Source organism: Motacilla alba, chromosome 19 (genome assembly GCF_015832195.1).
Source record: "Motacilla alba alba isolate MOTALB_02 chromosome 19, Motacilla_alba_V1.0_pri, whole genome shotgun sequence".
Taxonomy (NCBI): Eukaryota; Metazoa; Chordata; class Aves; order Passeriformes; family Motacillidae; genus Motacilla; species Motacilla alba.
Window position 1 is genome coordinate 3,981,474 of NC_052034.1, and position 23,294 is coordinate 4,004,767.

At 63.6% G+C, this 23,294-nt stretch overlaps 3 protein-coding genes across 12 annotated transcripts in view; 2 read left to right on the plus strand and 1 right to left on the minus strand.

Moving 5' to 3' along the window:
* The window catches only part of SSH2 (slingshot protein phosphatase 2), a 90,118-nt gene extending 83,011 nt beyond the window's left edge, over positions 1-7,107 (plus strand). For 4 of the 5 annotated variants that reach the window (XM_038157852.1, XM_038157853.1, XM_038157851.1 and 1 more), the window contains one exon: positions 1,010-2,965. In XM_038157852.1, the coding sequence (XP_038013780.1) occupies positions 1,010-2,965 (1,956 nt within the window). Of the gene's footprint in view, positions 1-1,009 lie in introns of all 5 variants that reach the window. The other variant, XM_038157848.1, reaches the window with a different exon arrangement.
* A 1,624-nt stretch (positions 7,108-8,731) lies between these two features.
* Positions 8,732-15,049, plus strand: CORO6 (coronin 6). 6 transcript variants are annotated; one of them, XM_038157864.1, is made up of 12 exons: positions 8,732-8,800; positions 10,737-11,060; positions 11,676-11,798; positions 12,233-12,362; positions 12,444-12,625; positions 12,744-12,863; positions 13,077-13,196; positions 13,588-13,692; positions 13,764-13,909; positions 13,988-14,045; positions 14,124-14,354; positions 14,463-14,660. In XM_038157864.1, the coding sequence occupies exons 2-12, from the start codon at positions 10,863-10,865 to the stop codon at positions 14,583-14,585; spliced, it is 1,536 nt and encodes a 511-aa protein (XP_038013792.1). In that variant the 5' UTR covers positions 8,732-8,800; positions 10,737-10,862; the 3' UTR covers positions 14,586-14,660. The 6 variants fall into 6 exon arrangements, with proteins under 6 accessions (XP_038013792.1, XP_038013794.1, XP_038013796.1 ...); XM_038157866.1 differs by having other exon boundaries at positions 14,466-14,660; XM_038157865.1 differs by having other exon boundaries at positions 8,745-8,800; positions 10,861-11,060; positions 14,463-15,049.
* Positions 15,050-15,158: 109 nt separating this feature from the next.
* Positions 15,159-22,995, minus strand: ANKRD13B (ankyrin repeat domain 13B). The gene is made up of 15 exons (XM_038157863.1): positions 22,708-22,995; positions 19,277-19,412; positions 18,911-19,035; positions 18,799-18,844; positions 18,401-18,544; positions 18,121-18,310; positions 17,967-18,033; positions 17,796-17,877; positions 17,663-17,727; positions 17,452-17,582; positions 17,185-17,342; positions 16,956-17,108; positions 16,664-16,824; positions 16,392-16,468; positions 15,159-16,303 (listed from the first exon to the last, which is right to left on the minus strand). The coding sequence occupies exons 1-15, from the start codon at positions 22,816-22,818 to the stop codon at positions 16,093-16,095; spliced, it is 1,857 nt and encodes a 618-aa protein (XP_038013791.1). The 5' UTR covers positions 22,819-22,995; the 3' UTR covers positions 15,159-16,092.
* Positions 22,996-23,294: the final 299 nt, after the last annotated feature.

The following is a 23,294-nucleotide window of genomic DNA, read 5'->3' on the forward strand; positions in this document are numbered from 1 at the left end:
GCCGACCTTGACCTGACCTGCTGTGCTGTTCTCATGAGAAACTTATTTTTGAGTTTTGCATCAGGAGAGCAGAAAGGTGGGACTTGACCCACTAATATAGCCAGGCCCTGAGCCTAGCCAACATCCCAAATCTGCACAGATATTTATCTGACTTGAGAAATCCACCAAAGAATGGGGCAAAGCTGGCCCTTTTCCCTGGTTGGGAAGCACTGGGGTAGTAAATCAAGGCAGGTGTAGAGCTTCCACTGCTGGAGGAAGAAATTAACCTGTCCAGGTCTGGAGTGATGGAATTGGGCACGTCGTGGCTCACTTCTCCTGGGTAGAGAGATGGTCTTGACAAAATTTAGTAACCTCTAAATTTAGGTACCTTTTTCTTGTAATTGCTTTTCAGCCTCCAGGACTCTCACAGGGATTGATGATGTCCGGGGCCATCATTTTCTGGGAGCTTCTCTTATTTAAATTCCATCCTGCATTGCTTGAATCTTTTCCATCTCCATGTGAGGCCGTAAGGCTCTTCCAAATATAATAGGCCAATGCTCTCTCCTGTGATTTGGCAGAGAGTGTCTGTGGGGACTGGGAGTCCCCCTGGCCATTTTTCTCTGGGAAACCAGAGTATTTCAATGCTTGGTCATTCTTCTTGCTCTACTTCTGCCTGCTCCATACATGAGCAGAATTTGTCATGTTTTCAGCTCAAAATGGTACTTTTAGCAGTATCAGGATTCTTTTTGTTTGTTGGACTTTTCTTCATTTAAAAAGCTTTCGCAAAAAAGCTACCTTTACTTGGAGTTTGTTGCAGTTAGGGTTCTTAGATCTTAGTCTAAGTGACAATTCAGCCTGGAGTGTGTTAAATTCAGTCTCAGAGACAGTAAAAAACCTGCGTAAGTGATCACTGTCACGTGCTTTTTTGCTCCTTTGGGGATGTGCACCCCTATTTTCTCTAACCTGCAGCTCTTTGCTCTGTGCCAGCACAGCTGATGCACTTTGTAATTCTCCTGTTTGTGTGTTGCAGGAGGTCCCTGAGCTGCCTGGTGCAGGTCATCTCACGAGATCCCACTCGGAAAATGCCATTTCTGTGAAGGAAATTATCACAGAGATCGAGTCAATCAACCAGGGAGCAGGACCTGCCCAGCAGAAAGAGGGTTCAGCCAACCTCAGCCAGACACCAAAGAGGAACACGGTGCATGACCTGCCAGTGGAGGTGATTTGGGCATCAGAAAAGTTAGAGCAGAGTGAAGGAGCCTGTGCTGGACACCAGGAGAAGGAGAAGGACCCTCTGCCAACTGAGCAGGAAGAAGCGCCATCTCTGCAGCTGTCTTCTGGTAGATCAGACCTGGAGGAAAGCAGCTCTGGCGGGGAGCAGCAGGAGCCTCGTGGCTCCACCAAGCCCGAGCCCAAGTGGTGCCCCGGCTCCGTCCGGCGCGCCACGCTGGAGTTCGAGGAGCGCCTGAGGCAGGAGCAGGAGCACCAGCACACGGCCCCAGCCTGCACTTTACCCACCCGCAAGAACTCCAGGAACGACTCTCCTGCCGCCGAGCTCCTGCCACGGGGGAGGAGCGAGGAGCCGCCCCTGGAGCTGGCTCCGGAGGGGGACAAGGCACTGGAGGAGCCACTGCTGCCTTCCGGGGCAGAGCAGCCTGTGGGCAGACACCTGCCTGCACCCCTCGGGCCCCCTGCCCAGGAGCCCCTGCCCGCAGAGCCCGGCCCGGGGCAGGAGGGAGCGGCACAGGAGCGCAGGACAGTGGTCTCGTTTGACGGGACGGAGGAGCCATCCCTGCCCTCCCTCCTCCCAAAGAGAATCGAAATCATCGAATACACCCTCACGGTCAAGCCTGCGGAGCAGCGCCCCCATACAAGCTGTGAGCAGGGCGGGCTGGCTGCGGCCACCCCGCCTTTAGATGAAAACTTGAACCCCTCGACGTGCTTGGAGAAGGCTCCGGCCGATCCCTCGCCGCCGGAGCACGTGGTACGCAAGCAGGCTGCCTTCGCCGTGGGCAGCCCCAGCAAGGAAGGCAGTGGGATATCTGCTCACCTCAGTGCTGCTTCTCCCTCTGCCCAGGTGACCTGTCCACCTTCAGCCAGCCTCGAGCGCTCTCCTCGCCCCTGCGTCATTCACCTGGAGGGTGTCACCGAGCAGAGCACGGGTACAGAGGATGAGCCGGTCGCGCCGTGTGGCGCCGAGGGAGACGCGACTCTGCCGTTCAGGGACGATCCCAAACCTCTCTGTGGGGACGGCGCTGGCATCTCGAGGCAGCTGAACAGTGAGGACTTCAGCAGGCAGCGTGCTGAAAACATGGACCTTCTGGACATCTCGTTCCTGTGTTACAGCCTCCCTCACAGCTCCAGCAGCCTCAGCGTGGAGGAGCGCTCCAGCAGCCCCGGGCCGGTCAAGCAGCGGGCGAAGGAAATAGAGGCTCGGATCCGGCACGCAGGGCTCACCAGACCCTCCCACATGAAGCGCTCGGCATCCCTGGCCAAACTGGACTGCCTGGAGCTCTCCAAGGATGACTTACACGACAGGGAGTCGGCCTCTTCCAGTGCCAACCCGGTGCTTCTCACCTGCGTTGCCCTCGGTCGAGGCGTTTGTGGGGGGAGGTTGGAGAGGAGCTCTGAGAGGGCGTGTGGGAAGCATCGCCTCTCCTCCCCAGAGCCCACAAAGCATTTTGTGGAACAGCTCAGAACAGCCGAGTGCATTGCCCAGAGCATGCCGGTGGAGAGGCCGCTGGCTCAGTACGCCAAAGAGTGCAGCTCCAGCCAGCAGAGTTTGTGCTCCAGTGCAGATCCCACGTGGACTAGCTCTGGGGAGGGCCCTCCGCTGCTCCAGGTGCACGTCCTGGACTCCTTGTCTCCATCTCAAGCTCTGGCTGTTGCCCCACGGCAGCAGCACGGGAGAACTCATCCTCTGAGGAGGCTCAAAAAGACCAATGACAAAAAGCGGACAACCAATCCCCTCTACAACACGATGTGATCCTGGGCCCTTGGCTGTGATTTCTTACCCAGAACCTGTGGTGTTGCTCTCACGCAAGGGGCAGGTGTAATATAAGGAACATGCACTTTATTGGTTAATTTTATATATATTGTCATTTTACTGTTCCTGGCGCATGTAGGTGTGGGTTGGTTCTTCTGTGTGTGACTCTGACTGCAGGACTGTTTGGGTTTTTTTAAGTTTAACTCAGATAACCTCAAATGTTCTTTTTTTTTGTTGTTGATAGTTTGTTTTAAAAGAACGCCTTTATCATGAGAAAATTGATGTTGGCTTGCTTTGGCAAGGTGGAGTTTTTGCTTACAAGCAGATCCTAGTTCTTGACTCGAATTTTCCCCATGCCTTGAAATGGTGCTGGGCAGTTGGTGGGGTGAGAGCCCCAGAAAATGTGAAGGTTGTGCCAAGGTCCCTTTGTTTGGCCTTTCTTTTATTCTGCAAACTGGAACTCCACCATGCTGGCAGATCCCTCACAAAGCTGCTTCAGGACAAACACCCTGGGCTCAGTTCAGCTGGTGCTTCCCCCTACGGAGCACACAGGGGTAAATCTTCCCAGTGGATGGGCTCTAATAATCCTGGGCAGCACCAAGACCAGCTCTCCCATCTGCCGTGGGGCACACAGAGCTCTCTGCTCTGTGCTGAGGTGGGGCAGAGCTCCTCCAGGAGCTGCCAGGTTCACCTCTACCCCCAAAGCCAGTGTTCTTTTAAAACAAACGTCTCGTTAGGGTTTTAACCCTCCCATTACTTGAATACTGCTGTGGGCCTTCCAAGTTCATGGCCATATCATCTGTCCTCTGCCCTCTGCCCCAAAGCTATTCTTGTGCTGCCTGAGTTTCCCTCTCCCCTCTGCCATGCTCACGGGTGTTTCTGGTGGCTCCCAAAACTTGAGCTGTTTTTGTTACATGACGTACTGCCCTTAATGCATAGCTTTGTCCTCTCTGCTCTCACTCCTAACTCTAGACCCAGAGGGAAAATATTTTCTGGAAGTTTTTTCTCTTTTTTTTGGTTTCTTCTTTCTGTTCTTTTTTTTTTTTTTTTTTTTTTTTGCCTAAATTGTATATATGATATTTATATGATTTTTTTTGTCTTTTCTATGTTTTTTTTAAAAAAAAAAGAAGGGCAAGACTGCATTCTGTAAACTGGAAAACAAACCCACGTGACTCAAACTCAGTGCTGTTCTTTGTGATCTGCACAGACATGGGAGTGGATTTGACATTATAAGCTGTCTTCCCTTTCCAAAAGTGAGCCTGGATGCCAAATGTGTCCCTGCTCCTCCAGTCCTGTGTGAACCCCTGTTGTCCCACTGTGGGAGGGGCACTGTGTGTCTGCCCATCTCCTTCCTGCTGGAAGCTGGGTTCCAGGGGTGCCAGCTGGACGTGGAAAGCCTTTGGCTGCTCGGAGCCATTCTGCAGGTTCTTACTTCCCTGGAGGAACCGTGTGTGAAGGCTCTGCTCCAAATTTCAGCAAATTATTTTGTGGTTTCTGAGCAGTTTGGCTAAACCAAAGCTCCTCATTTCTAGCTGTGTGCATCAGCAGGTTGTCCCTGTGCTGTAGGAGCAGAGGGAAAGGCCAAGGGGAGCTCTGGGTCCTGTCCCCAGTCCCGTGGCAGGTCCTGTGTGAGCTGGTGCTTGGCTGGGGCCCAGACCTGCCCGCTGGGGAGGAGCAAAGCAAAGAGAAGGTGCAGAGTGGCTCAGGCTCTGAGTGGCTGTGGGAGGAGCAGCAGCCAAGCCCGTGCCTAGAAAGCAGCCCTGAAACTGCAGAGCCTTGCAGGCTCGGGTGGGACAAACTCCCCTTGAGCTGGTGAGGAGCAGGGCACTGGAGCGCTCTGGAGTATTGGGAAGCAGCATCTGCCTGCCCTGGGGAGGGGGTGTGGGGTATCCTCAGCCCGCAGCTGCTTGGCAAGGTAATGCCACCTCGCTGCCCTCCTGTAGCCCCCAGGGCAGCCCTCCTGTGCTGTCTGTGAGTCTGTCTGTGCTCCAGCAGCCACGAGCACTGTCCCTCCCTTTCCTCAACTCTGACAGGGGGCTGGTACCCGTGCTGGAGCACAGCCCTGTCCTGGGTCCAACAGCACGTCTTCCCAGGCCATTTCAGTCACCAGAAGTCACTCAAGCCCCTGGCCCAGGAGGCCAGATACTTCTTTGGGACACTGAAAGACATGTGGCTTCTCCTAGCCCGCTCCAGCTGGCTCCGGAGCAGGGCAGGCACTGTGGAAAGGCCAAGTGGCTCATGTCATCTGGAGAAGGACAGGTTCAGTCCTTGCCTCCCCTACAAATTTCATCAGGCCCCACTGCCCACCGTTCTGACCCCAAGGACGTGCCTGCCTGCCCTTCCAGGGGTGACGGGACTGGTTGCCACCAGCCTGCCTTGCATTGGAGGGTGCATGCTTGGCTGGCAGCATGTCCTGGTGACAAGGATGTGCTCAGGAGGGAAAAGCCCTGTGTAGAATTTTTTCCCTTGAGAAGGCAGGAGGAGGAAAAGGATCAGGTTTCTTTGCCCAGCTTGATCTCAGGAGAAATGCCCTCGGGGAAGGGTCTTCGGTGCAGACCAGAAATGCTGCTTCCTTCCAATACTCAGCTGCTCTCCGGGTGCTTCAGCTGGGGAGAGCAGCAGAGGGGCAGAGGCCCCTGCAGGGAGGTGCTTTGCTGTCCCCTTGTCCTTGGCTCTGGCCCAGCACAACTGGTTTTTCTCTGAGAAGGCTGTGGGCAGGCAGAGGGAGTCGGGAAAGGTGGTTCTCTTGCAGAGTGATGAAGGCCTTGGAGGTCTGGAGGCTCTGAGCAGGATGGCAGGAAGGGGATGGACTGGAGGGGTATGGACCTCCTTTACCAGTGTCTGGGCAATGAAGCCACCAAGCCCCTGGCATCAGAGGTCTCTGCTGGGGACGATTGTCCCTTTTCCATGCTGGTGGCTTGTGGGAAGTGATGACTCTCTCCTGGTTCCTGTAGCCACCCCACAAGAGCTTCTTGTGACCTGCTGAGCACCACGGGGAGCAGCAGCACCTCCAGGGCGCTCAGCAGCTGACAAGCCTCGCGGGTAGAGGGGGTTTGGGAGAAACGTGTTGTTTTAAGGGCATTTTTGTACAAAGCAACTGTTCTTTGGTCTCTGGCGAAGCCTCTCGGAGGACGCTTTATTGTTTACATTGACTCCTGTACAATATCCCAGCCATCGCTGCCCCGTCCCGGCCGTACTGTAACGTGTGAGCCTTGCACAAACAGACTGTGTGTGCGTGAAACTGGTTTTACACTGCGTCCTGTTGCACTCGGTGGTGTGTGTGGGTGCTCTGTGTGTGTGTGAGTGTGTGTCTGGTCTGCTCGAGAAGTTGTGACCTGTACAAATCCCTCCCCTCTCGGCCCTTTCCTGGGGGCACAGTCCCAGCGGGTGGCAGGAGGTGACGCCCTTCTGGGTCACTCGGATGTTTGAGCTGAGCAGGGATTAGCTCGGTGTCCCTCTGCCAGCCAAGGCCTGGTGGAAGGGATCCCTCCCCACCGCCGGCTGCTCTGGGGACCTCCCGGGAGGAGCGAGCTGGGAATCCGTGGCCGCAGGGGCACTGCACCTGCCGGAGGCTCCGGGCGCCTCGCAGCTCTCTGGCAGGAGGAAGCCATACCCACCACAGGGCCCTGCTCCCCACACGGTGCCTCCTGCCTTAATTTGGCCCTGGCTCCACACAAACACCCCCAGTGGGAGAGGCCCCGAGCCCTGGTGTGGGGCAGAGGCAGGTGCTGGCCTGGCGCAGGGGGCCCGGGCCGGTGCAGGGCTCGGTGCCTGTCCGGCAGTGCTGCCAGAGGTGCTAACAGCCCGCCCACGCTGCAACATCTCTGTTGGCACGAGAGAAGGTGCCAGTGCCTTTTATTTTCCTTTCTGGAGATGTGACGTCCGTGCGCTGGTTTGTAGGGATTGTCCAGGGCCGAGCAGCTGGCGGTGGGGTTGTGAATCAGGGAGGGGAGCGCTTCTGTCTGCCCCTCCTGGATCTTCCTTGGTGGCTGGGATCGTCCCCTTTCCCCCTAAAGACTTTATGACCAATGTGCTCAGCTGTTTTTAAATGTGAACTTGTGCACTGATGTGCAGATTCAATGTTCTTGTTACCGAATGAATAAAAGTTTTATTTTGAAGATGACAAAGGTGTGTGGCTTCCTGTTAGGGATCGGGACTGAGGGTGAGGGAGTGATCTGTGCTGCTCTCAGAACATGGGGTGGCAGTGGGGATCTGGAAAGCCAGAGAGGGGTTGTTCCCTCTCGTGGGTGGCCCTGTCCTTGTCCCAGGTGATGGAGCTGTGCTCCCAAGCAAGGGGTACTTGCAGCCCACGCTGCAATTGCAGGGAAGATTCTGGGGGTCATGTATTTAAAACCATCAGGATGCTGCAGGTGCCCTCCTTGCGCTGCTGCAGACCCAGGGGCTGTGGGGAGGACTCTGGGTTTCAGCTCCAAGGGACATGTGAGGTTTTAGCTGGATACTGGACAACCTGTGTCTGGTTTTGGTTTTGCTCCATTGTGGCAAGAAAGGCCATGCAAGGGTCCCTGTGGCCTTGCTGGGAGCAAGGGACTTGAGAAAGACAAATTCCCTGGACTCAGCCTCAGCATCCATGCAGGAGCTTCTCACCAGGCCAGAACTGAGAGGGCACCAGGGTGCGGGGCCAGGGCTGCCACTGAGGGGCTGGCAGTGTCTCTGGGGTGCCCCATCCCTTCCTCCTCCCCCTGCACCAGCTGGGGAAAGGCTCCCAGGGCCTTTTCTTCTCTTGCTGGGGATGTGTCTTGGAGTTAAGGACATGGGACATGGAGTGAGCCAGGGCTGTGGTGGGACAGGGCGAGCAAGGGGTGCCTCTGCAGCCCCCCCCCTCCCTGCCACCCCTTTGGCCGGGCAAACAAGGATGTCACCTCTTCCCTGCCTTTTTGCCAGCTGCCCACTCCTGCCCGCTCAGCCAATGCTCGTCCAGCTCCACGCGGTGCCCTTGTAGGGTCCAGGGCTTTGCTGCCTTTCCAGGAACCACCGCTCCCCTCCCTCTGGTCCCTGAGCCCTACAATCCCTTAATCCCCTTGGGCCAGGGCATCCCTGCAGGGCTGGGCTTCACTAAACCCCAAATCTGATTTCTCTATGTGCCTGTGTCCATCCTGCTGGGCTGGGGCTGAGGTGGGCTTGCAGACCCTTTTTTCCTGGGGGAGGTGGGGACCCGTGGGATGCCCCCGTGAGTGTTGGGGACCTCAGGAACAGCCCATGGCCATGGTCCCTGTGGGGCTGGGCTGGCCCCGGGCTGTGGGGGGACCCATCGCCGGGTCACAGCCCTGTGCAGAAGTGACCCCCGGGGTGATGCCCCGCCCCTCGGTTTCTCCCACTACTTCGGAAAGGCTCGGGGGGCTTCTCCTGCCTCCCATCTCCCAGCCCGAGGGGCTCCCACGCCCCGCTCCGGGGGGCTGCGGGCACCCTTGGGACCGCCCCGCTTTCAGGGCGGGAGCGGGGGGCGGCCGTAGCGGGGCTGCCCCCGACCCCGCGGGCAGAGCGGGGGGCCGGGCAGGGTGCGGGGGCAGGCGGGGCCGGGCCGGGCCCCCCCTCCCCTCCCTCCGGTGCCCGCCGCGGGGGGGCTGTGCCGGCCCCGGCGCCCGGCTGGGCTCAGCTGTTCTCTGCGGCAGCGGCACCGCGCGGGGCCGAGCCGAGCCCAGCCGAGCCGAGCCCAGCCGAGCGGGGCCGGGCGGAGCGGGGCCGAGCGGGGCCGGGCCGGGCCGGGGGGAGCGGAGCGGAGCGGGGCTGAGCGCGGCCGGAGCGGGCGGAGCGGAGCCGAGCGGGGCGCAGCGCGGAGCCGGGCGCGCCCGGGCGCGGAGGAGCCGCCGAGCGCAGGTGGGAGCCGGGCGCGGGGCGGGGGCGGCGGGAGCGCGGTGGGGAGGGACGGGGGGACGCGGGGAGCGGGGCTGAGCCCCCCGGGCCCCGGCCCCTCGCCGCCCGCCGGCGGAGATGGCTATATTTGGACAGTGACCTCTGGTCGTTCCCGAGCAGTCGCTGCGGATTCAATTGTGGCAACGTAATGGCACGGCCGGGGAGCGGGGAGCGGGGCTGTCCTGCCCGGATCCTGCCCGCGCCCTGCCCGTATCCTGCCCGCACCCCACCTGCACCCCACCTCTCTATGCCAGCATCCCGCCCGACCCCGCTTGCGCCCTGCCCGCACCCCACCCAGCTCTCCCGCCTGCACCCCACACCTGCCCCCTATTCAGCCCTGCCCCTTGCCAGCACCCCACCTGCTCCTACCAACCCCTCCTGCGCCCTACACGTTGCCTGCACCCTGCTCAACTCTGCCTGCACCGCACCTGCCCCCCAGCTGCCCCCCACCCGCTGCCTGCACCCTGCCCACACAGCCAGGCCGTCCCTTCCTTCCCTGCATGCTGACACCCCGGACTCTGCTCCCACTGGCAATGGTTGCGGTGCTGGGAGAGCGTCCCCGCGGAGCCTGCTCGCTCCTCCCCGGGGCTGGGGACAATGCCTGAGACCGCGGGGTGACACCAGCAGTGCAGTGGTCCAGCCCCGCTTGGTAGGCAGGCTCTGGGCCCCTCAGCAGCCAGCTCCAACCCGTTCAGCCAAGGCAGGGATGATGCTGAAGTGCCGTGAGGACTCCGGGGACACTCGGGGACTGGGCAGATGTGGTTTGGCGGGGCGCTGCATGTGCCCTGTGCAAAATGCACCGGCTGGGACACGGAGGAGCAGACGTGCTCCTGCCTCTGCCCACACCGGCTCTGCGGGCTGGGGACAGGGGTGCCTGGCCGTGGTTTGGTGGCTGGATGTGGCTCCTGACAATGGCTGTGTACCCAGAAAAGCACAGGGGATTCCCCAGAGTAGCCAGCGGCTCGTGGGTGCTGCAGAGCCCCAGCTCCACGGGTTTTGTGGTCCTGAGGGTCTCAGTCTCCCCCTGGGGCAGGTCCCAGGAGCAGCACAGGCTGGGGGGCTGAGATGGGTGTCTGTGGGCATCGTGCCCAGCTGTGGCTGAGGGCTGGAGACCCCACTGAGGCCCCGGGGGGGCTCCTCCACACCCCAATGTGCCATGGGGCTGTGTGTCTGTGCCGGGTCCAGCCCTTACCAAGGTGGGGGCACAGAGTGGGTGGCAGGGATCTGTGGCACAGGACAGGGATCCATGGAGGGAGGTGTGAGCCACCAGCAGGCAGCTCTGGAGGCACCTCCTGAGCTCTGTGCAGCCCTCCTCCTGGGTGCTAGGTCAAGCCAGGCAACCTCAGGCCACTGATGCAGGACAAGGGGACAGGATACAAGGGGACAGGCTGTGACCTGGTGCACGGCACCTTTATGTCCCCCCCAAAGTCCCCTCCACCCTGCCACTCTGCTGCAGCAGCTCGTGTGCCAGCCCCAGTGCCAGCCCCAGTGCCAGCCACGGGGCGTAGCACAGCTGTGGGGTACAGCACAGCCACAGGACATGGCACAGCTTTGGGACATGGCACAGCCATGGGGTATGGCACAGCTGTGGGGTACAGCACAGCCACAGGACATGGCACAGCTTTGGGACATGGCACAGCTTTGGGACATGGCACAGCCATGGGGTATGGCACAGCTTTGGGACATGGCACAGCTGTGGGACATGGCACAGACACAGGGCATAGCACAGCTGTGTGTTATGGCACGGCCATGTCCCTGCCCAGTGTCAAGTGGCTCTGGCCAGCAGCTGACAGCTCCCAGCCCCTGCAGCACCCCCACATCCCTGCACAAGGGCTGCCCCTTCTCCCTGATGTGAGGTCAGGGCGGCACCACCTCCCATCTTCATTCCCCGCCACCTCAGTGTTCCCAGGCTTCCCGCTGTGCCCGGACTAGGAGGAATCTCTCGGAGCGCGAGGCCTGAGGGGACAGAAACCCCTCCAAGCCGTGCCAGGGTGGGAGGCGGTGGCCTGACCGTGTCCCCCCAGCCATGAGCCGCCGCGTGGTGCGCCAGAGCAAGTTCCGGCACGTGTTCGGGCAGCCGGTGAAGGCAGACCAGATGTACGAGGACATCCGTGTCTCCAAGGTGACATGTGACAGCTCCTTCTGCGCTGTCAACCCCAAGTTTGTGGCCATCATTGTGGAGTCCGGTGGCGGTGGGGCTTTCATTGTCCTGCCCCTTGCCAAGGTGAGTGGGGAGGATGCTGGGGTTTGGCCACGCTCCTGAGATGTGTTGGGGGGAACATGTTGATGGGTTTTGCTTTTTTGGGGACTGGCTGTGGCCCCAGCACCCCCCAGCTTTGCCCCAACATCCCCTCCTCATGTGGGGGCTCAGAGCAGGAACAACCTGGGTGATCACTAGCACCTGCCAAGGGTGACATCCCTGGGGCAAGCGAGGTGATCTGGAAAACCCCCAGCTGCCTTCTCCCAGCCCCGATTCCCTGGGGGCACAGGATTCCCAGGGAGCAGCAGCCAGTGGAGTGGGGATCTGCCCTGCCAACCCTGGCAGAGAGACTGGGAGAGAGTCCCCAGCCCCTCCTTGCCATCAGAGCAGACACAAAACAGCCTCTCATGGGTCACCTGATTCTCCTCTGTGTCCCTATGAGGCCTTGTGCCAGGTGAACCCCATTAGCTCCATGTGCCTCAGTTTCCCCCTTCAAGGCAGGTGCGAACCTCTGGCCACTGCCAGAATCCCCTGCACATCACCATTTGTGCCACAAGCCATGTGGTGGCCAGGCTGGGTTTGGGGGGTGGCTGGCAGGGTCTCTCCTGGGGGACTCATCCTGGTCCCTCACCGTTGCAGACAGGACGGGTGGACAAGAACCACCCGCTGGTCACGGGACACACGGCGCCCGTGCTGGACATTGACTGGTGTCCCCACAACGACAACGTCATCGCCAGCGCCTCAGAGGACACCACCGTCATGGTGAGGGGCTGGGCGCTGCGTGGGAGGGGGCGGCGGGTGCAGGGGGAGCGATGCAGAGCATCCCCCCCCTCGCCGCCTGTGAAGTGTCACTGGCCTATTTTTAGCCGCGGTGCCATGCGTTCGCGCTGGCGGCGGCTGCTCGCTCCATGATGCAGCAGTTTGTGCTAAATTTACCCTCCCTGGCGACTCAGCATGCAGGAATAGCTGGGGGGGGCTGGGGGCTGCACCCCAGCCGTGCCCCCATCCCTGTGCCCACCAGCACCCCGAGAGCTGGGGATGCACCCCAGGATGGAGGCGCTTCTGGCGTCCCCTCACCACCCTCCCCGCAGGCTGAGCCGGGATTGATGATGAGGTTAATTGGCTCCGAGGCCCTCATGCGCTCAGCGCTCACACGCAGGGTGATCCCCAACGCCCTGCTCTCTGTCCCCACCCAGGTGTGGCAGATCCCCGACTATGTCCCCGTGCGCAACATCACGGAGCCCGTGGTGACACTGGAGGGACACTCCAAGCGGGTGAGCATCATCTCCTGGCACCCCACCGCCCGCAACGTCCTGCTCAGCGCAGGTAAGGGGGTCCCGGGTCACCCTCCCCGGGGTCGCAGGAGATCCATGGGGTGACAGCATCTGCCCCCTCGGTCCTCTGCAGGCTGCGACAACCTGGTGATCCTCTGGAATGTGGGGACTGGGGAGATGCTGCTGGCTCTGGATGACATGCACACCGACCTCATCTACAACGTGGGCTGGAACCGCAACGGCAGCCTCCTCGTCACCACCTGCAAGGACAAGAAGGTCCGTGTCATCGACCCCCGCAAGCAGCAGATCATAGCGGTGAGTGCCCCTGCTGTGCCCCCCATCCCACCGCGGGGTCCCCCCGGTGCCTGCCTGACCCTACTAACCCCGCACCGCGCGTCTCTGTGTTTGGTTTAACCCGCTAACGCCGGCGCAGGAGAAAACCAAACCGCACGACGGCACCCGGCCCATCCGCGCCATCTTCGTGGCCGATGGCAAGATCTTCACCACGGGCTTCAGCAGGATGAGCGAGCGGCAGCTGGGCCTCTGGGACCTGGTATGAGAGGGCGGCTCCAGCCTGGCCAGTGCCAATCCCACAGATCTCAGCCCAGCCAGGAACACTCCGGGGGCCGGGGACGCTCTGGCAACGCGTGCGCTTGGGGAGCGCCGTGGAATGGGACTCGGCGGCTGCTTTGGGGGACAGATCCGGACCCCCTCCATAATCCCCCCCTTCCCGTGCCCCGTGCTGACTGTCTCCCCCTCCCTCCAGGAGAGGTTTGCCCCCCACGAAGGGCTGAGGCCCGTGCGGGCCATCTTCACACGGGAAGGACACATCTTTACCACGGGCTTTACCAGAATGAGCCAGCGGGAGCTGGGCTTGTGGGACCCGGTAACGAGGCCGCATGGAGTGCTGCCCTGGGAACTTGGCCCCCCCAGACCCCTTGCTAACCCCCCCCGCCCCAGGATGCCGTGTCTGCTGCATCCGCCTCCCAAAAAATGCCAAGTTCCCAAGTGTGCCGTGCAGTGCTGGGGTGGGGAGGGGGCTGGGAGGCAGGGGGTGCTGGGGAAGGGGGGTACAGCCAGGCTGGGGGGTGCCCAGCCATGCAGGTAAACAGGAGTGGGCATGGGGGGGCATGCCAAGCTGCCTGCCTGGGGGGTTGTGTACCCCAGAGGGGACAAGCCCCGTCCCCCAGTGTGCCGTGGCTAATGTGTGTGACTAACCAGGGTGGGGGTTTCGGGGTCACTGCTCACATCTCTCCACCACTGCTCCGGCCCCCCAGAATAACTTTGAGGAGCCCATTGCCCTGCAAGAGATGGACACGAGCAACGGGGTCCTGCTGCCCTTCTACGACGCCGATTCCAGCATCGTCTACCTCTGCGGGAAGGTAACCCCCCTTCCCCGGGGTGCACCCCCTGAGTGTGCCAGGGCTGGCTAACGCCTGTCCCCACCCTGCAGGGTGACAGCAGCATCCGGTACTTCGAGATTACGGACGAGGCTCCCTACGTGCACTACCTGAACACCTACAGCAGCAAGGAGCCCCAGCGGGGCATGGGCTTCATGCCCAAGCGTGGGCTGGATGTCAGCAAGTGTGAGATCGCCAGGTGAGAGCCAAGGGGGCTGGGAGGAGCCAGAGGGGTCAGGGCGGGTCAGCAAATCCTGACTGCCTGTGCCCCACACAGGTTCTTCAAGCTGCACGAGCGCAAGTGCGAGCCCATTGTCATGACGGTGCCACGCAAGGTGAGCCTGGGGGTCCCAGGGGAGATGGGGGCCTGGGGGAGACACCCACATCTCACCATGGTCTCTCTGCCCCCGCAGTCAGACCTCTTCCAGGATGACCTTTACCCCGACACGCCAGGCCCCGAGCCGGCCCTGGAGGCAGACGAGTGGCTGTCGGGGAAGGACGCAGAGCCCATCCTCATCTCGCTGCGGGATGGGTACGTCCCCATCAAGAACCGGGAGCTGAAGGTGGTCAAGAAGAACATCCTGGACAGCAAACCCCCACCAGGCCCCCGACGCAGCCACTCCACCTGCGACTCAGACTTCTCTGTGAGTGTCCGGGGATAGGGACGGGGCAGCAGCGCTGTCCCCCTGCCCTGGGGTGGCGTGGGAGGGGCCAGACTCGTGGGTGACCCTCTGTCCCCCCCCTCCCTGCAGCAGCCAGCCTTGGAGGAGGTGCTGGAGGAGATCCGTGCCCTGAAGGAGACGGTCCAAGCGCAGGAGAAGCGCATCTCCGACCTGGAGAACAAACTCGGCCAGTTCACCAACGGCACGGACTAGCGCGGTGGCCACGAGCACGGGCAGGGCCAGGACTGCCCCGGCCTCCCGGGGATTAAAGCCGAGTCCCCACCTTGGGCAGGAGCCCGGAGCCGTGTTCTTTCCCCAGGAGCCGAGGGGGCAGGGAGGGATCGGCCCCTGACCCCGCCTCCGCTGGCATCGGCCGCATCCCGCTCCCGGGGTGTCCCGGCCCAGGGGCACCCCACTGCAGCACCCGAGGGGGTCCCGCTTCGGTGCCCGCAGGCTGGGGCTGCCGAGCGCCCCAGCACGGGGACCTGCACGCTGGGCAGCAGCAGCCTCCCAGCACAGGCAGCTGCTGTGCCCCCCGGCCAGGATGTGCTCATGTACGGTGCTACACCCCCACCCATCACCCCCTCACCGCCCCCTGCCCCATCGGCCCCGCGGCGGGGGCTCCCAACCGGCTCTTGGCTCCTGGACCCCTTTAATAAAGGGCTCAGCCACCCTTGGCTGCGTGGCAGTACCAGGGACCACCGTGCCAGGGGTGCCACCTGCACCCTCTGCCAGCTCCTGCTGCCTGCGAACCCCTGGCCCAGGCAGAGGGAGCCGAGAGAGACGAACATTAAAGAGCATTTATTGGTGTTGGCCGCGGTCGGAGCTGCTCGGGCTCCCCCGGCCCTGGCCCAGATGTTGCTGTGGGGTGCACAGGTGGGTGGAGGGAGGGGCACCAGCTATGAAAAGTCCCAGGGGAGCGAGCCCAGCTCCCCCCACCCCGCAGCCCCCGGCCCCCCATGTGCAAAGGGGGAGCAGCCGGGGCAGGAGGCCGGGGTTAGCACCATTTGACGTAAGGTTTCTCTCGGGGTCAGTGCCTGGGACGAGGGGGTGCAGCGCTGCCAAGGGGGGCATCCGAGCAGGGTGGAGAGGAGCGAGCAGGGGTAAAGGGGGGGGTGACACCGGGCCGCCCTTCACGGGCACCCCTTCAGCTGCCCCAGCAGTCCCCGTGCCATGGGGGGGCAGCTGTGCAGCCCCTCGCTGGCTGTGGGGTACAATGGGGCCGAGCCCTCACCCCTGTTGGCAGGCAGAGCAGCTCCCGGGTAAGTGCACTTGGTAGCGCCTGGGCAGGGGGGGAAGAAGGAGCTGGGCAGAGTCCCCTGGCTCTGGGGGCACCCCGGGACCCCACGCAGCCCACCCATCTGGGGCAGGATGTGCCCCCCACCGCCTTCCTGGGGTGAGGGGCTGAGCAGCACCCCGTAGGGCGGCTGGGGGAGTAGGGGCGTCCTGGAGAAGGGGTACAGTCCGTGGGGTGCCCTCCCTGGTCCCTGCCACCCCAGGTGCAGGGTTAACACCCACCCCAACCCTGTGCTGCCATGGGGTGCCCCCACCTCACCCCAATATTGCCCCAGCTCTGGGGACATTCTCCCAGGGCCAAATCCTGCTCCCCCGTTCCCCATTTGCCCTCCGCAGTTCTTGGGCTGGCTCCCCCCACACCGCTCCCCCTCTGTGTCCCCATTCCCCGCTGGGGTGGGCGAGGGGGCTCAGTGGGGGTGCGGGGTCACTTCTCCGTCAGAGAGAGCTGCAGGATCCGCTGCAGGTCCTCCTCCTCCTGGCGCGTCCGGCGCTCGGCTTCCTCCTGCTCCCGCGCCGACAGCGCCATGGCCAGGCGCAGCTGCTCCGCGTAGCTGGGGAACAGCGCGCCGGGGGCCCTGCCGCCCCCCGCCGCCGGGGCCACGGGGGGACGCGGGGCTGCCGTGTGCTGGGGAGTCCTGGGGGGCACCAGGGGCTCAGTGGGGTCCCCGTGGGGCCGGCACCCACACCCGCTCCCCCCGGCGGGGCTGGCCAGACCTTACCAACCTGTCTCCCCGGCGGCCCTCGTGCGACATGGGGTGGGTGCCCGGCTTGCTGTTGGTCAGGGCTTCCCAAATGGTCACCTGTGGCCGGTGAAAGAGGGGTGCTCGGAGGGTGGCAGCCCAAAAAAACAGCTCCCACAGCATGAATTCTGACCCGCCACAGTGGGATGCAGGGATAGGGAGAGGTGGGGTGAGTGAGGATCCCAGGTGACATCAGGATGGGGTGGGCAGCAGGGTCTCTCAGCCAGGAGGAGGTGAAGGGGTGGCAGTGCCCACCTGGTCGTACTCGCTGCCCGCTTCCAGCAGGCTCTGCTGGATGGCAAACTGCAGCAGGTCGTCCTCGTCCTCCCGCAGGGCGTCCTGGTGGGTGCCCACCACGCTGTACCCCCGCGGCACCTCGAACAGCGCCGGGTCCATCTCACACGCTCGGCACGAGGCTGTGGGGAGACCAGAGCTGGCCTGGCTGGGCACCCGCCGGGTCCCCCTCCTACTCCACCCTGCTCATTGTGTGTCCCAGACCCCAGCGGGACCCCTTCCCATCCCACCTCACCGTGTCCCCCCCACATACTGAGGGAGCTGGAGCTGCTGACGCTGGAGGAGTCGCTGCTGGGCGAGGGTGCCTCGCTGCTGGGGCTGTGCCGCAGGGAGCTGACTGGCTCGTCACACCCGTTGAGGTTGCCGAAGGTTATTCGGGCATTGAGGATATGGAAGATGGGGATTTCTGCAGGAAAAGGGAAAAAACACGAGGAGGGAAGCTGGCTGTGCCAGCCAGGTCAGCAGCAGAGCCCAGTCCATACCAATCTTGACGGGGAAGCCGGGCGGGAGCCGCAGGGTGATGAAGTCCCGCAGTTTGGCGAAGAGCGCGTTGCTTATTGCCATGAGGTCGATGATGGGGGCAACCTGCTCACACAGGGACAGCGGGTGGTCCTCACACAGCCACAGCTTTGCCTTGAACCTGCCAGGGACAGGCGTTGGGCTGGGGACCCCCCCCTGTCCCCCCCTCGAGCTCTGTAGCAGTGGAGGTGGGGACACAGGGAGTCCCTGCCTGCTGCCCCCCCTCTCACTTCTGTGTCTTGGTGGTGAGCTCCATGGGCCGTCCCATGTCCCGGTTGCCCAGCTCGAAGTTGGGGTTGAAGTACTCCTCAGGGGTGATGGCAGTGGGGTTGGCGTGGCTCAGTGTCTGTGTGATCAGCGTCTGCATGGGGACACAGCCCCGTGGGGTGAGAGGGGAGGTCTGACTGCAGGGCCACCCCCTCTGACCCCTGAGACACTCACCCCATTGTTGGGCCCCACATGCTGCTCAGCGATGCCCAGGAAGGATTGCAGGGGGGTCTTACAGCCTGTGGGAGAGGAGGGGGTGAGGGCAGAGCCGGGGGCGCCCTGCCCGCCCAGCCCGTGCTGGCTCCACCTTTGCTCTTGCCCTTGTGCTGGTCTGAGAGGTGCTCGGTCCGTGTCCGTGTGATCAGCTCCACGTTGGAAGCACCGTAGACCTGGCCGAGGAGGGGGAATGGCAGAGGTGGGCACCTCACAGCTGCAACCCACCACAGCCCCCTGGGCAGCTCAACTCCCCGCCCCTCACCTTCGCCTCATACCCATTCACCATTTCCGTCTTCTCGCTCCTCCAGCCCAGGATCCCGGACTTGTTCCTAGGGTTGACACGGCACCGTGAACTTGCTTGGACAGCCCGGGGTGCCAGCACCCCCGGGGGTGAGCTCGGTGCCACCCCAGCCCACCTCTCGAAGGCGATGTTCTTGGTGTCGAGCTGGGTGGTGACGACAGGGGCCGTGAGCCGCCCCATCACCTGCTCCTCGGTGGGCTGCACAGCAGCCAGCAGCACCTCCTGGTCGTGGCCAGCCAGGGCCAGCGTCTCCGAGTAGACCACCCGCCTGTCATGGTCAATCTCCATCACCACCGCACTGCTGTCTGCAGGGAATGGGGTCAGGACAACCACGGTCCCCACCGTGTCACCCGGCACCACGCCCCAGTGAGGGGGACGTGGCGGCGTCACCTCACCTTGTCCCCGAAAGACGAAGCTGCGGTTGCCCCGCTGCCAGGTCATGTGGTCAAAGCCCAGCAGGGTGGTGTCCACCCGCAGGTTCTGGCCACTCTTCCACACCTTGTAGGTGTCGCTGGGGCAGATCTTGGACACCAGGGGCACTGGGGAGAGATGCCAATAGCCCAGCCGGGGATGGGGACACCTGCACCCCTGAGGGGGCTGCAAGCACCGAGCTGGGTGGGGGACACACCTGGGGAACGCGATACCTTGGCAGGATGGGGTCTGCAAGCTTGGGGTGTCGGGGGGCAAGGGGGCAGGTAACCCCTGACCTGGGGATGGGGATGGATGCTGGGGCTGGGGGACTCTGCTGGGAAATTCCCGCTCCCCCCACAGCCACGCTGTGCCCCAAGCTCACCCCAGCTGGTGAACTCCCACTTCATCTCCACGTAGAAGTCCTGGGCCTGTGGAGAGCAGAGGGGTCAGGGGAAGGCCGTGGCCGCAGCCCCAGCCCCTGCTGAGGGAGGTACCTTGCGCAGCTTCTCCAGCAGCACAGGGATCCCCGCCAGGCGCTTGATGGCTCTCTGGTAGTCACGGTAGCGCAGGACCAGCTGCACCAGCTCCAGGTCACGGGTGCTCACAGCCTCCTGCAGGACTGCGGGGCAAAGGGGCAGTGTCCAGGGCCGTGGCACGGCGTGGCACAGCGTGGCACTGCAGAGCGGGGCGCTGCACAGGAGCCACAGGCATGGAGCACCACACGAGCAGCGTCTGCAGCACCAGGTCGAGCTTGACCATGCCTGTGCCCGTGTCCGTGCTCATGCCCACGCCCATCTCCATGCCTGTGTCTGTATCAGGGCAGCTTGGGGGAGGATGGAGGGCAGCAGCCACTCGCTCACCTGTCCATCCGCTGCGGTTCTCCTTGCCCACGTCGGCGCCATGCTTCAGCAGCACTCTGGCACACTCCAGGTGGCCCAGCGTGGTGGCCAGGTGCAGGGGAGTGCGTCCTCGGGGGTCCAGCTGCTCGATGTCGGCCTGACAGGAAGGAATGAGGCTCTGAGACCACTGGGGCGGCCAGACCTTGCTCTCCAGTGCTCTCACACAGATGTGCAGCTCCCAGACGCAGAAAGCAGCCAACATTTGACAGTGTCTGGGGGAGCAGCCCCACCCCTGACCTCCCCCAAGAGAGGCACCTCAAAGCCTTTCCCTGCTGCCACTGCCATGGGTCCATGGAGAAGCATGGAGAGCACGGTGGTGGCTGCCAGCGCCCAGCACACTTCGCCACAGCCAGACAGGGCTGCACCCCCCAGGCGGGCACACGGCAGGGGCACGGCATGGCAGCGGGGGGCACAGATGCCCCTGGCACAGTGCGCGGAGCTCCGCACATCTCGATGCGGCTGCAAGCTCCAGAGAAGCCCCCACCTCTGGGATTTGGAGGGGGGTTGTGCCCAGTTGCCAGGCAGCAGCTGCCGGCAGCCCCCCTGTGCCAGGGCCGGGCGATGTGGGCTGCGGCGGGCGCACGTGTTCCCCTGCCTGAGCCGGGGGCGGCGGCTGCGGGAGCGGAGCGGCTGCTCGGAGGATCCCCGGGGCCCTGGGGAGCCGTCGCCGGGGCTGCCGTTGTTTGTGCCAAACCCGGAGCCTGGCACGCGGCCAGCCCTGAGGAATCCCTGCTGCGGTGGCGGGTGGGCACCCCCAGCACCCACGGGCCCTGCTCCCCGCGTGGGAAGCAGCGTCACACCCATGCCCAGCTGGGGACATGGCTCGGGGAAGCGGGGGGCACCCTCTGTGCCCCCAGCACCCAGCTGGGGTAGAAGTGCCTGGAGAGGGGCACTCAGATGCTGCCAGAGCAGGAGGCAGTGGGGCAGTGCCCAAATAATTGATTCTGGGGAGGCCACCCTCAGGAGAACAAACCTGGGGTGCAGGACCCAAAGGTGCCAGCTGGGACATGGCAGCCAGAGGTGTTTGGGCACGGGCAGGGGTAGCATGGGCTCCCTGGTGCCCAGTCTCACCTGCAGCACATCCCTGCCTTGCTCTGGGCATGTCCTGCATTGCTGCTGCCCCAGGGATGTTCCTGTCCCTGCCCAGGCTGGGTATTCCCATGTCCCTCATCCCCAGGGACTCACCGGCTAGGGGGACCCCCCAGTCTGCCCACACCATGAGAGCAAAACAGCCCCCCAGTTCCCTGGGAGTCAATGTGTCACTCCAATGCTCTCCAGGCGACTGCTGCTTCTTAATTGCACTAATGAAACTGTTCTAATTAAGGCAATCACCCCCCAGCTGGGGACAGGGGCAGCAGGCGCAGTGGGGCTCCCCAGCTGCAGCCCTGCCCCAGCACCGGGCAGGATGAGGGTCCCCAGTGTGGGGACATGGTGCTGGAGCCACCCCAGGGGACACGGCGTGACCCAGATTTGGCCAGCAAGAGCTCAGTCCTGAGCCCTGGTGTTGGGTTGGCTCCAGCTTGGGGACCACAGCACAGACCTCCAGGTGCTGCCCGTCCTGGGGCTGTGACACCCACTGGGGACGAGGACAGGGCTGGGGGTGGCTTTGGGGTGGCAGCGGTGCAGTGCAGAGCCGCAGCTCAGTCGCCCCTCCTGTGCCAGCTGGGCACGTGGCACAGCACGTCCCTCCACTGGGGCTGTCCCTGGGCTGGAGAACCCCAGCTCCTGCTCCTGGGTAGCAACAGGGGACACGAGCCAGCACGGGAAGATGGTGCCAGGCACTGCTGTCCCTGTGCAGCCCCAGGTCCCTGTCACGCCTGAGGGGGCAGGCTTTGGCGAGGGGTGTCCTGGCACAACAGGCTCCACAGCACTGCCTGCCACATGCTCGTGATGTCCCTGTCGAGGGGACCCGCTGACCCTTGCTCCCTTGTGGAGGCCAGTGCGGATGGGTGTGGGTGACAGTTTGGGGGTGACAGACACAGAGCCCTTACACGGACATGGAGAGGAGCAATGCTCTCAGTGCTTCCCAACCCCAAACACCCACACTGAGAAGGGGCAGCACACGGCACCACTGCCCTGTGGGGGTCACCAAGGCAGAGGGAGGGCAGAGCCCCGGGCAGGGGGGCACCCAGCCTCCAGCATTTCACACAGCACCAACCCCTTAGCCGGGGGATGCTCTGGCAGGGATAAGGGCTGAGCCGTGTCCCTGGATGCCCTGGACAGAGCAGGGAGCCTGGGCTGGCCCTCAGCTCCGTCCCCCAAGCCCTCACCTGCCCCAGAGTCTGGCCTGCAGCACCCATGCCCCCCCACCCCCCCCACCCTGCACCCCTGGGGTGTACACATGGCTGGCTTTGCTCTCACCCAGCAACTGGAGGGTTGGAGCCTCTCCGCAGGCAAGCGGGTCAGAGCCCCCCCGCAGCCCCTCCGCCTCCCCACGTCTGCCGAGCCCGGCTTTGATCTCCGCCGCGCTGAGCTCCTGGGAAGCCTGACCCCAAATTAGCACGAAAATAAAAACACTGGCCATGGGGTGGGAGACCGGGGCGATGCTGGCGCAGCCTCCGGCTGGACCCCACAATGGAGACGGGTGTGGCGGGAGCCATCGCCTGCATCCCGGCGGGAGCTTCGCGGCACAATGACCCCCGTTTCATGCATCACCAGGGTCCATCCAGCATGGCCCTCAGTGCCTTGGGGTTTGAGGACCCGGGCCGAGAGACCGGGGATGCTCAGCACGGCTTCCCCGTCAGCCTCCCTCCAGCGCCTGCGGTTTCCTGCGTCTTCGGGGTTGGGTTTTAATTACCTGAATTGCATCGCCACGGGGGAGAGGGAGGCTGGGAACCCGCCGGGGAAGCACCCACACCCCGCTCCATCACCGGGCGGCTGGGAGGTTCCCGGGCTGAGGGACAAAGTGGGTCCCCTCACCCTGAGAAGAACCCTTGTGAGGCTGGGGGGCTGCGCCCCGACAGCACCAGGGCCCTTGTCCCCACGCCCCCAGAGGGGCTCAGCCTGAGAGTGGGGCGCTGAATGCTGCACCCCCAGGGGGCTGGCAATACCCTGAGAAGTGGGGTGAGGGCCGGGGGTCTGCAGAGGCCTAGCAGGGAGCTGGGGACACGTGCGGAGGGGGATGCTCGGGGCTGCGTGTGCTGGAGGATGCAGGGGACCCGCGGGTGGTACCCACCGCTCCGTGGCAGCCCCTGGGGCAGCGGGCACCGACCGGGGGTGCAGGTGGGGACACACACCACACCCCCAGAGCCCCGCCAGCGCAGAGAGCGACCCCATCCTTATCACCCCCCTCATCTCCATCCTCATCCTCACCCCGGCCCCGAGCATTGCATCAGCCCGAGCGGAGCCGGGCCGGGCCGGGCCGTGCCGGGAGTGTCCCCGCGCCGCCCCACCTGCTTGGCGCTGAGCTCCCGGTCCAGGTCACGGGCGCGGTTGTGCCAGACGAGGTAATGCAGCGGGTACCTGCCCTCCGGCCCCTTCCTGCCCGAGCAAGACGCGAGCATCCTCCGTGCATGCTGGAGCGGCGCGGCGGGCGCGGCGCGGGGCGGCGCGGCGCGGGGCGGGGGGGGCGCGGGGCGGGGCGGGCCGCCACCTCCCGCCCGGTGCTTCCCCGGCCCCCCCCGCACCGCCCGGCCTCATGGGACTTGTAGTTGCCCTGCCCGGCATCGCCCCCTTCTTCTTCCTCATCTTCATCCTCCTCTTTCCTCGCCCCCCTCCCGCACCGCTCAGCCCATCACCGCGGCCTCCGATCCCGCGGGGGGGCCTGCGAAGGGGCACCCCGTTGGCGATCAGCATCCTCCCCAAATTCCCCCCTTTCCCAGGCTGATCTTCCCCCTCCCAGCTGACCTCCGCTCCCCCCGTGGGGCAGCGGGCCCGAGCGTATGGTGGGGCAGGGGTGACGGCGGCAGGTGGGGACCAGGTGGGGGCCGTGAGGGGACCCCGACTCCCGCCCCCGCAGCGCCAGGCACGGGCCCCCAGC

Coding starts and splice junctions, on each gene's coding strand:
- ANKRD13B (XM_038157863.1), bottom strand. CDS start 22,818: ATGCTCGCGTCTTGCTCGGGCAGGAAGGGGCCGGAGGGCAGGTACCCG. Junction 18,845..18,910: donor TGCTGGAGAAGCTGCGCAAG/GTACCTCCCTCA, acceptor TGCTCTCCACAG/GCCCAGGACTTCTACGTGGA. Junction 18,311..18,400: donor CTTCGTCTTTCGGGGACAAG/GTGAGGTGACGC, acceptor CATTCCCTGCAG/ACAGCAGTGCGGTGGTGATG.
- CORO6 (XM_038157864.1), top strand. CDS start 10,863: ATGAGCCGCCGCGTGGTGCGCCAGAGCAAGTTCCGGCACGTGTTCGGG. Junction 12,626..12,743: donor GCAAGCAGCAGATCATAGCG/GTGAGTGCCCCT, acceptor ACGCCGGCGCAG/GAGAAAACCAAACCGCACGA. Junction 12,864..13,076: donor AGCTGGGCCTCTGGGACCTG/GTATGAGAGGGC, acceptor CCCTCCCTCCAG/GAGAGGTTTGCCCCCCACGA.